Source organism: Rhineura floridana, chromosome 1 (assembly GCF_030035675.1).
Source record: "Rhineura floridana isolate rRhiFlo1 chromosome 1, rRhiFlo1.hap2, whole genome shotgun sequence".
NCBI classification, from domain to species: domain Eukaryota; kingdom Metazoa; phylum Chordata; class Lepidosauria; order Squamata; family Rhineuridae; genus Rhineura; species Rhineura floridana.
Genome location: NC_084480.1, coordinates 289,107,984 through 289,120,532, shown reverse-complemented (window position 1 = coordinate 289,120,532; position 12,549 = coordinate 289,107,984). Strand labels below are relative to the sequence as shown.

At 41.1% G+C, this 12,549-nt stretch overlaps 1 protein-coding gene across 2 annotated transcripts in view; it reads right to left on the bottom strand.

The window, feature by feature from the left end:
• Positions 1 to 7,773: 7,773 nt before the first annotated feature.
• Positions 7,774 to 12,549, bottom strand: part of FZD6 (frizzled class receptor 6) — a 31,487-nt gene continuing 26,711 nt past the window's right edge. For both annotated transcript variants that reach the window (XM_061604758.1, XM_061604749.1), the window contains exon 7: positions 7,774 to 12,481. In XM_061604758.1, coding sequence (XP_061460742.1) covers positions 12,319 to 12,481 — 163 coding nt within the window. In that variant the 3' untranslated portion in view covers positions 7,774 to 12,318. The remainder of the gene's footprint in view (positions 12,482 to 12,549) is intronic.

The window sequence follows — 12,549 nt, the reverse complement described above, 5'->3', positions numbered from 1 at the left end:
TTTGGTTCTGTTTTCCATGATACCCAAGCTGGTTCAGGTAAAGCAAGTGAGTTATAGTTCTACAGGCAACTGGGCTTCAAATCCAATCCTAACACTAACATTAGACCAGCGGTTGAGAACCTTTTTTGCTCCCACCTTGTGGGCCAACTTTGATAGGTGTCAAGCATGTGACATTACAGTTATTTCATGTGATTAACATTGGGGTTGCCCTGCCCACCTCTTAAAGGTGGCCCACAGGGTGAGAGGAAAAATGTTTCCCCACCCCTGGTTGAATGAGTTTGTCTTGGGGGGGTTGGCAAGGTCTAAGAGTACAGGGAGGGGGGAGGGGTGGGGGCTGGGTTTGTGAGCAACGCAAGCAAGGGTGGAGCCCCTAGTAACACAATACAGTAGGGCCCCACTCATGCGGCGGGTTACGTTCCAGACCCCCGCCAAAAAGCAAAAACCGCTGAAAAGCGTAACTCATTGAATAGAATGGTGTGCGACGCCCGAAAACTGCCATAAAAGCAGAACAAGCGCCGTATGAGTGGGACTTTAGTCTAATTGCATCTAATTGAGACCGCCGCATTAGCAAAGCACCGTAAAGCAAAGCACCGTAAAGCAGGGCCCTACTGTATTCAGTTGTTCAGGAGAGTGCAGGGTCATTTAAACCTGAAGTTTCAGGGATCTTATGGCACAGCCAATAGTTCCCACAGGGGCTATCATGCTAAGACTGAAAGCTCCAAGTCTCTTATGAAATAATAGTCTATGTGCAGAGATTTGTATAGTTCCTTTCCTATCCCACAGTGATGGACACCCTGATAGACATTAACTACATTCTTATATCATTCTGGATGTAAGACTCTGCAAAAAGCTGCAGGTTTGTGAAAAGTCAAGCAGAACTGTTTGATTTTATGCTTACTCCAGGCTTCAAAACTAGCGGCGGTAATGCAGCCGAAGCTCTGCTCACGGCCAGAGCTCGATTCCAACGAAAGGAGGAAGTCGAATCTCCAGTAAAAGGGGTCGAAGTCCACTCAGCCTTCCATCCATCCGTGGTCGGTAAAATGAGTGCCTGGCATATGCTGGGGTGGTAAAGAAAGGCCGGGGACAGAACTGGCAATCCCACCCCATATATATATGGTCTGCCTAGTAAACATCGCAAGACATCACCCTAAGAGTCGGAAACAACTCGCACTGCAAGTGCAGGGACACCTTTACCTTTTTACACTTACAAACTGTAATGTGTTTTACATTTGCATTCCCCCCCCCACCATCCCAGTCCTCCCAATAGCTCAGTGTAGCGTAAATGTAAATGTACTGCCTTCAAGTCGACTCTGACTTATACATGAGGCTATTTCATGGCCAAGGAATCCTTAATCCAAATTCAGCACTATAAAACTACAGAAATGGAGGGGGGGGAGAGAAAGATACCACGGACAAAGTTACAACCACACTTGCAGTACAACAAAAAAAAGGGATGGTATAATACTAGACAGCCAATTCCCTATATGGTGATGGGGGGGGGAAGAAATGAACCCTCCCAGGTCAAGCCGCTATACCATCCCCAGAAGAGATGCTTGCAATTGCCACTTTGCCAGGATTGAAATAGAAGGGAAGGCAATATGGTAACTGAAGATCTCTCTTTTCCATCCACTTCCAGCAAAGGTGAATTTGCCTCTATTATGCTTCCTGCCAGGTCTAGAGGTTCACCTGTGCAGGCAGCACAGATATTGATGCGGCAACAGAAGGGGAAGCAAAATACATTTCCATCATCTTCCAACAAGCTACAGAAAATGAGCCCTGCCTCTGAACTGCCCCCTGAAGCCAAGTTGGGGAACCAGGGTTGATTTAGGAGCACTGGCCAAATAATGCTGTAGGTAGGATACTCCCCACATCGGCCAACAGCCGGCCACTCTTGGCATGGTAGGTTCTGTAACTATGTCTCACTGCTTTGATAGCCGTTCCTCCCACAAGGGACTGAACAGTACTGGCAAATCAGCATCACTACCACACTCAGGCTTTTTGTTGCAATTGTTACAATGGCCAAGCACAGCAGTTAGAAAAAAATTGAGCTTTCTGGCATTACTACAGTTGATTGCTGGCAAATGCCAGTGGTTGTGAGTCAGAGGCAAGGGATTCAACTGCTTCCCAGGAAGCTGAATTGTACTGTAAACATTTATCTTAGTTATGTATAGGGGAGGCTTGCTGGGGCTTGCCTTCTTGCCATTAAATCTGACTGATATAATCCATCTCAAAATATTTGAAAAGAATGCGCTTATCAATGCATAGTGAATGATTTAGAAAGGAAATGCCCTGCAGCTCCAATCCATAGATACTGTTTTACCAAACACTAAGGAATACACAATTTTATATATGCATAAGGATTTGTATAAAGGCAGGGTGTGACTGAGCTCTGTTAATATCAGTAGGAGCTTTATTAAGCAAATGTCTGTTTGCTTATTTGTATTATTTTTAGTTCAAATGTTCCCCATCTTAAGAGTGGAAAACCCAGCTAAACAATTTTAAAAATGCAAATTTGTAAAAGGAAGTTAAATACATTTTAAAATCTATATAATAAAAACTTTAAAAGAGCACACCATCAAAGGTATGCTGAAAAAGCAAACAGTGTTTTCTTGGCATGCAAACAGCAGCAAGGAGAGGGTTGTTGAGGTCTCCCACAGCAGGGAGTTCCAGAGTCTGTATATTTATTTATTCATTCATCCATTCAATTTGTATCCCGCCCTTCCTCCCAGCAGGAGCCCAGGGTGGCAAACAAAGCACCAAAACACTTTAAAACATCATAAAAACAGATCCCAAAACACATCAAAACAAAACAGCACCAAAAACATTTTAAAAAAAAGGCCACCCAATATACCACCATAAAAAAATAAAATGTCCTCTCCTGACAGTAGGACACTGTTTTATTTACTGCAATTATATAGGCCACCCAATAATGTTTTCTCTGGGCAACTCACAAAATACAATATTAAAGTACAACAAAGTAGGAATAGAGTAAGGAACGCTGCCTGGTAGGGGGGACGGGACTGATGATAGCAGGGAAGTTCAAAGCAAGGAAAGAAGGCAGTCAGGCAGCAGTTGTGGGGAGGAGAGTGGGTTGAATGGGGTGGAGGGAAAGCACAGTGGGGCAATGCAGAAGTCAGGTGAGAAGAACAAAGTGACTAGGGGGGTATGAGGGGAGCATAGAGTGAAGCAGAGACACCACATAAAAGTTGGATCCAGTAGAATTAACATGGCTCCTCTTGAATTGCATAAACTTTTGCATGGGATCCTTCCCAAACAAATAAAAGTTTACATTGCTGTCTATAGACTGGCCCATAAAAATTACTAATCTGGTGCTTTCTAGTGCTGCCACTGCGCTAAAACATGAATCCAAGGCATGGATCCTGATGAATCCCCATGATTTTTACAAGGGATTTCCTCAAAACTACCACCAAGTCATAGGTCACCTCCGAGTCCACAGGTGTGTTCTGCGATTTGATGGTTTTGCTGGCAATCCTGTGTAAAAAAAATGGAGATCCATGAGGATACTTGCCTTGGATCAGGATTTTTGTACCAGGGCAGCACTAGATCTATAATTTTTACTGCACAGTCTATTGACACCAGTGTAAAGCTTTAATGGGACAACGGTTTGAAAAGGGATCCATATGAAAATTGTTTGCATTCAAGAGGATCCATTTTAATTATACTGGATTCAACTTTTATTACCTGTGTGTGTGTTTTAACCAAGGGATGGAAGGTTCTTACAATTTTTTTTTTAAAACTAGAACTCCAATATACATCAACCATAGCCTGGTGCAAAAGACATAAGCTTAGAATTAAAAAAAATTCTGAGCATAGGAATTATTTTGAGGACCAGAAAGAATTCCCATAATACTAAGCAATGTGTGATGGACAGGATTGGATTCTGCCCCTTTCAATCTGCAGCCAATCCTATAATTGGAATGTTGAGAAGGACAGCAAGGGTAGGACAGAATCAGATAGGATTAAGATCAGATAGAGTTAGAGTGAGCAAGGGAGCAGGAGCATGCAGAGGGCTAGAGGCAGGATAGGGAATAAGTATAGAACAGGAATAAGAGTTGTTGTGAATTGTGAATTGTTGTGAAAGAGAAGGATTAAAGAAGAAATACTGATAGAATTCAGGGAAAGGTTAAAAAAACTGTAACAGTGTTAGCAGTCATGCATTTGTGCCAGTTATACATGCTTGTCTGAGTAATGTTATTGGTATAAACTTAAAGGTTGTCTTTGTTTTACACTACTGCCTGGATCACTTGAATGCTGGAGGAGTGGTAAGTTAAAACTAGAACTTGAACCCATGTAGAAGTGGTCATGCTCATAAAGACATACTGGGACACACATTTAAAGTAATTTATTTTCAGTTCCTTTTTGGGCAATTACTCATAGTCTATCAGTACCTTGGTAGAGGTTATATAAGGCAGGTGAGGTGGGAGAGGTAGCTCCAGTTTTTCAGTTGCTATGTCTGTACTTTCTATAATCAGAGGATTTTTTAAAAATGGTAATGTGAATAAGCCAAGAGAATATCACTGAGAGGATTTTGTCCTCGTTTATTTATGTATCCTACTATATTGTAGGAATTGTGATTTGAACGGTACACATACAGCTTCCAGTGTCACCTACAGTGATTCTCCAAATGCAGTCAGTCATGGGCTGGATCAGCTTCTTTTCAGCTTTGACCTCCAGCAAGTTATTAGTGCCAAGAAGCATAGCTGTAGAGAACAACCATCCATCAGTATGCCAATGTTTGTATAAAGGCAAGAAGCTGAGTTCATTTACATGCCTGTATTGATTTAGGCAAGAAAAAAAGTTACACTGCCGCTTCCTCCTCCTCCAAGGGTGTATCAAATTAATAACACTCAAGCAGCTTATTTCAAGCAAGATCAGAAAGCCCATTTTGGGGAGGGGGGCACTTTTGTACATAAAGTTCAGATTAATAATTGGCAAGATTCTTACAAGAACATAAACTTTCTTGCTTTTCAAAAAAACAAGACAACAGGAATAGAATCATAATGAAGAGAAATAAAAATGCAATAGTTCATACCATAACGTTCCACTGTAAGCCATGTTGCTCTTGATGCCAAGACCTCACTTTTGTTTTGGGATTTTTGCATGTTAATATTGGATGTGAATACCGGCAAGGGTTTTGCTCAAACAAAAAGCAGCCTAGCTTCTTCAAAGCACCACTGAACCCAGAAACCAGTGGCAGCTGATGGATGCTGAGTTTTCCTATGATGTGGAGTTTTAATGAGATACTTCAGTGAGAGTGGGTGGTCAGACTTCAAAGAGAAACCCGATTCTTCATCCTATTTGGCTGTTTCACTTTCAGTGTTGTGCAGAAAGCTAAGCTTACTTCTCTCTTTTGCTGAAGCAGCTGAACTGGAAGAACTTTGAATAGTCTTGATCAAACTTCATACAGCCAACTGAAAAAGACTTGGGGGGGAGAGGAGGGGCCTGCACTTTGCTTTGATGTGGGTCATCACATTTAAAATAAAAGCACAACCAACTTCCTCTGCTCCCTCCTGCTCTGTGCAGGTGGCCAAGTTTAGGTTTAAAAGAGGTGCTGCAAATTCAAAACATAATTATTTCTCTAACCTTCTCAAATAGGAGCTATCAACAAACATGGGGCTGCATCCTACTAAATCATCATGTGTGCAGAACAACTTCTGCAAGTGCAACAGAACTTCCCTTTCCATCCCTATCTTGCCCTCAAATCTGTTCCAGAGCTTTGAGAAAAACCCAGAGCAGATTTGGGGGAGGAGAGAGAAGGGAAGTGCTATTGTATTTGTGAAGTCGGTTCCCACTGCACAATGATCTATTTCAGTAGTGCCCAAACTTTTTTACCCCCATGGGCCACTTGAAAATGTTGGTGGGTCTTGGCAGACCAATAAATTTTTCTGTTTGTTGTAGAAATTGTAATGCACTGTTATGCCATATGATTTAATTATATTTTTATTGTTTCTTTTACATCTTATATATTGTATGTATTCCAGAGAATTAAAATTGTAATATAAGAAAATACAATATAAAAGAAGCAATTAAAATTAAAAATCGATATGAACACTGAATGCCATTTCCCACCATCAACCACAAAGCCACAGACACAACGCAGACCAAAGTTTGGGAACTCATCTAGTTGGATGAATGAATGAATGTTTATTTCGGTCCATGACCAGCAAGCATCTAGTTGGATACAATCCATGGGAATTATTTTGCTGGTTTACACATTTTGCATATTGCTATCATTATGGAAAGCTTATTGAAAGACAAAATAGTATCCTACAGCAGTGAAAAAAGCAAATTCAGTATTATGAAGGGATTGAAAATTGAGTGCCAGGAATCTTAATGCAATTTTATGAATATATGGTGTTCATTTAGGGTACTGTGTTATGCTCTGGTTATGCTATCTGGGAAAAAATACAGAAAAGGGAAGTTAAAATTATTGGGGTAGGAGTGAAATGTGTTCTGAGTAGAAAAGTGGGGGCCACGATCTGGGGGTGGGCTGTCTGCCAAAATGCTAGTTTACCTTGTTGCTCCATGCGCAGTCCCGCAGTTGTCTGAACGCTTAGCAGTACAGAAAAGGAAAATTAAAATGTATTGGGGTGGAATATGTTCCCTATGAAAAGAGTGTCACAAAAGTGGAGCTCCCCTTTAAGTTTCACAAAGAAAGGGCACAAGGAAGGCAAATGTGATAGAAGTATATAAGATGAGAAATGGAAAATAGGAAGAGAAACTCATCATATGAAATTGAGAAAGCAAGAATGAGTATTCATTTATATCGTGTATAATTAACTCGCAGAACTCTTGGCACAAAATGCCACATAGGTCTGTCAATGGTGACTAGTCATGGTACTAATATCTGGATCTTCCTATTCAGGAGTAGTATACCATACCACCATCTCGGGAGAAATAGAGGGCAGCTTTCTCTACCATAATCTACTTGTGAACTTTCTAGAGGCATAAAGATGGCCACAGTTGAAGACATGAAAATGGAAATGCACTGCCTTCAAGTCGATCCCGACTTATGGCAACCCTGTGAACAGGGTTTTCATGGTAAGCAGTATGCAGAGGTGGTTTACCATTGCCTCCCTCTGAGGCTGAGAGGCAGTGACTGGCCCAAGGTCACCCAGTGAGCTTCATGTGGGGCTATGTGGGGATTCGAACCCTGGTGTCCCAGGTCGTAGTCCAACACCTTAACCACTACACCACACTGAAGACGTAACACTGGACAAAATGGATCTCCATCTTCAGCCAACAATGCATTTTGCACTTAAACTTCCAGTTCAAATGTGCCACTCATGTTCAGAGGAGGTTCAAGATATTTTTCTGTCTGAGGCAAAAGACAAGATGCCCCCCACAAAATCTATATACAGAAACCAACAAGACTAACAGTTGAATCGTGTTTCAACACTGACATCAGGATAACATTGTCCATAACACTTGAGGGCAGCACGCTAGCTTAAGAGCAGCGGGCAGGCCATGCTCTGTCCTGCAACACTTCCCACCCCCCAGTATCTGGAGCCAGAACAGGCCACTTTAGTGTGCCTAATGGTAGGGCTGACATCAGGATAACATTGTCCATAACACTTGAGGGCAGCACGCTAGCTTAAGAGCAGCGGGCAGGCCATGCTCTGTCCTGCAACACTTCCCACCCCCCAGTATCTGGAGCCAGAACAGGCCACTTTAGTGTGCCTAATGGTAGGGCTGGCCCTACCCTAAGATACTTTAAACACAACAGCTTATAACTTTTTACGGTATAGAAAACTTTATTGATCGATAGTAAAAATACATATGCTGAATTGCATACAATTTTTAAAAAATATATTTTTACAGATGTGCCAGTAAAAGAACCAACATTTGTTTTTCCCCAGGGAATGTTTACAAAATTGTCAGTCTCTCCTAATTATTGGAAGAATACTATGTTCTGAAAATAAAGGATCCAGTAAAACCACCAATACTCTTTTAAAGGCAATAAGTTACAAAGTTATAAAATGCAGAGAACACAATACATTCAAAATTCAGCAAAACATGATTAAAACAGGAAACATTTTGATCTGTCAGAACTATCTTCTTTATCCAGTTGCCATTTACATTTCTTTTCTACGAAATAGTTTTACTTTGTGCCCAAAACATAACCAAATGACACTGCACAAAGTGGAATGTAAAATTAAAGAGGGTTGCATAACAAACTGAGAATACTAGCTTAAAGATTCACTTAACAAAGATGCAGAAAAGTTATTTAAAAAGTACACCAATGCTAGTTTCAAACATAAGAGCTCAGTTATGATCACCCTTGTCTCTATCAGCATTATTCACCTAAGAGAAGTACAGCAATTAAAATCACCGGACTATCATAGGCAAGGATCTATGAGTTGTGGTTTCTATTTCTATTAGCAAGCAGGAATATACAAAAAGTGCCTCTGAGCACAGGCAGAGTGCCTCTCTTTTCACTGACCAAGTGCAGTGTCTGTCTCATGCTCGCAGCCCAGAATGAATGGTCACACATGGAAAGCTTTCTGCTCCTGAATACTCTGCACTTTTTTTAAAAAAGAAATTTAACATTGCCCCCAAAGCATCTGCAAGTACATTGTACACAAGAACATAGTGTTTCTGTCATAAGTACTGGGGATAGGAGAAGTAAAAATAAAAAATCAAGGTAGCTCTTCATTTGCTGCTAAGGGATTTGCAATTTGTAAGAATTAGCAGATACTAGGAAAGGGAATGCATTCCTATAAGATGTAACAATGGCCACCAACTTGGACAGCTTTAAAAGAGGATTAGACATTCATGGAGAACAGTAGCTATCCATGGCTACTAGCATGATGGCTGTGTTCTATCTCCACAGTTGGAAGCAGTATATCACTGAATACCACTTGCTGGGAGTCACAAGTGGGGAGAGTGCTACTGCACTCAGTTCTTGGTTGTGGGCTTCCCATAGGCATCTGGCTGCCCACTGTGAGAACAGGATGCTGGACTAGTGGGCATGTGGTCTGTTCCAGTACAGCTCTACTTATGTTCTTATGGAAGGCAGACCCTATTCAGATGCAGAACCAGAGCAAAAAAGGGAAGGGCACCTAGGAAAGAAAGGAATTTTAAAGTGGCACTGCTAATTCCTGTTTCGTCAGAGGCCGGTGGGGGGGATGCTTGCATAGTAGGATCGGTGATTCAGCAGCAGAGGCTCCATAGAGGAAACTGACATTTTTATATTTTGGTGGAGGTTGCTCATCAAAATTAAATTCATGGCTGCTGTAGTGATGGTGGCAGCTGCAATTATAGACTGCTGACCATAGCGGAGGGCTACTATCCTAAGATGGAAAGCCTGGCTATTGCACAAACAAATTATTTAATCTGTTGTGCTACACAGAAATCGAGCATCACAAAACATTCACTTTTATTGTACCCTCAGTAGATAAGTCTTCAAAATACAGTTCTTAAAATCATATTGTATAACCGCTGTAAACTGTACAGTGTAAATCCCTGTGGACCAGCCTTTCAGCTCATGTTTTCTCATCAAAATTGACTTAGAAAATATTATGTAGGGCTCTACCACATTTCCATTGTGGTTGGTGTAAGGGGGCACCATCTTGTGTAAAATCCAGAAAGTGTAATCTGAAGTACAAGGGTATCTTCTGCACCCTTCTAGCAAGAAGGCGCAGCTGCCCTACTCTGTGTGTAAAAGGAACAAAGAAGGATGAAGGGAAGACAAGGTTCATTCTTCCTTCTGCTCTTTTACTGACGGCAAGAGTATGCTACTACATCCCAACTGTTTGCCTCCTCTAGTTTAACTGCTGTGTAAGCAACTTATTCAGAATTATTGGGGGTGTCCAGTCAAAAGGGCAAGGGGATTGGAAATAACAACATTCCTGAGCCACAGCAGGACTGGAGATGCTGGAACCCGCAGCCAGTCAAATCAAACGTACAGGAAACATGATCCAGTGAAACCGCAAGTGGCTTCAGCAATAGTGGGGTAATGCCTAAGGCAGTTTATCCCAACTTGCTAACGCATGATCACACTTTTTCTTGACAAATGCACTGTCCCTGTACTTCAGGGTTGCACAACAAGCACCCAGGATATGAACCTTTCTAAACAAACAGTAACCCTCCACAGCTGCAAGTCAACTGAATTTAAAGAGACAACCTTCCTATTTACACAGTCTCCAATAGTAGATCTTACCCATTTCTCCCTAAGGAAATGAAAGAAAGCTTTGCTGAAGGGCTAGTGGATGTTGTTATATAATTGCCTATGGGGCTAGGTAGGGACAAGCATGGAAATCACAGGATCTCATGTACATAAGTTAAAAGCCCTAAAGGTTGTAGGCACTGAGACCGTCTTCTGAATAGCTTTACTTCTTTGATGCAGAATAATATCTGAGTAACCCAGGGGCTGTTTTACAGCTCTGGAATAAGTGCTACATTATGGAGAAATATGAACCTTTATTAAACTACAATTAGCTGTAGATCCAGCTGTTTTGTAGATTCTACCTGCAGATTAAAATGGCAGAGAAAGCTTGTTTTAATCAGTTGATTAAACAAGTTCACAGCCCCCCCCCCAAATATCTGAAGGCTATAAATGGGCCCAGAAATTACAAAAGCCAATGTTTATAAAATACAAAGATCAGGACTGCATGACTTCAGGCCAAATAACATGTTTTTCTCATTTCCCAAGCTAACTTCTTCATCCATAGGAAATATTTTTTAAAAAACACTAGTTTATAGAAAATGAAAAGCTTAGATCTTCAAAACTGCAAAAACAAAAGCTATAAAATAAGCTTCACAGATACTGTAAACTTATGTTGTCTCAGAGGTCTATTCTATATGGGCATGATGAAACAAAAAAAGGGAATGGGGTCCAATGCCCGATTCATGCAGAATCTTACTTTTAAAAAATGTAAGTTACTGTTAGTTTGTGTTCAAGCCTCAGGTCTAAAAGGTACCACCCTGAGTATAAGTACAGAGGTTAAGCAAACACCCACATTATTGCCTGTGATATCTGAACAGTGGTTGGCTCCACAACTCCTCACCTTACATTACTTAAAATCAATAAAAATAACAATTATGAAGAGCTGGAGAGATGTATGTACTTAAATATCCTGTAGTATAACAGAAGCAGTTATGTTATTCTTGTATAAAAGTAGCTGCTTGAAAAATTGCTTTTGATTCAAGAGTCCCTTTTCATTTCAGTGTACAGACTACTACATAAAGTATTACTAGTGGCCCCAAAAACTGGTGAGCCATTGCACCAAGGATTGTTTTTTAAATAACTTGTCTCCTAGACCTAGAATAAAATAGACTATAAAACTTAAACTAGACCTAATACAAATATCTGCACAGAAGCATCTGCATCAATGACTGCCCAGTATCCTTCCCAGTTGTAGCCCATAGAGACAGTTGCACAACTTTGGCAGGGGCAAACGCAGGGTTGCTCACTATGCTTCTGAGAAACATCCTATGGGCTGTCGCGCCACAGAAATCAGAGGTGGATGTAAATGAGCATCTGCCAGATTAGACAGTAGGAAAGGGGACTGAGGGCACATTTGAGAAACTGTTGCAAGCATAACAAAACAACCATTTCACAAAAGAATGTGCAATGTTCAGAGCCTCCCTCCATCCCAAACAAATGAGACAGACAAAAAAGAAGGCATGGCCCAAAGCCAAAACATGGAGAGGCAGCAGGCCTTGATAAGTGCCAACGGAGCATCTGAGGGTGCTATGGTGCCCACTGGCATCACACTGGGAACTCCAGGATGGGGGATTCTCTAGCAGGCATGCTGGAGACAGGTGATGAGAGCGCCATAGGAAGCTATACTGAGTTATGCTTCAGCTGCAGGAATTTGAGTCACTGCTTGTACTACTGCAGCTTAAGCTGATCCTCAGAATGGGACTGCGCTGTTTTTCTGGCACGGTGCATTAGCTTTATTACTTTCTCCAAACTTTCTAATGTTTTTCCCTGTGTGACACAGCTGTTTAGGATACAGTAAATACAACAGCTAGGAGGAGGTTGTATTTGCCCAATACCGTTCAAGGTATCAAACCTTCCACCTCCATTTCTTCAATGGAATTTGACATAATGCTTATAAAAAGTTGTATTTATTGATCATCTTTTCCATTTTAAACCTACTGCTAGCTAGTACATTGTCCAAAGTTTGATTAGGTATCCTCACAATACAATTTTAGTTTTACCTGAAGTGCAACGAAGGAGGGTGTTTGTGGTGCTTACTTGTAAAACACAACGCAACAGTCACTTCCAGTGTAACACAGAATCCATCCATTACATGAACTGAAATGGTCCCTATAACAAATTTCACCTTTTTAAGCATTTGAACTATGACCAGACTCCTGAGCTTTTCTTGAATCTGAAGAGGAATGGGCAAACAAGACTGATCCCTTCGTACTGCTTGGTTGGGAAACATCGAGGTGTGGATGACCAACTTGGAGTTGAAGAGATTCAGTAACGTCACTTTTAGGAGTTGTTCTGTTATATGCACAAAAAAAATTAAATGAAACCGATAATCCAAATAATGAAACAAGTATTAAACTAAA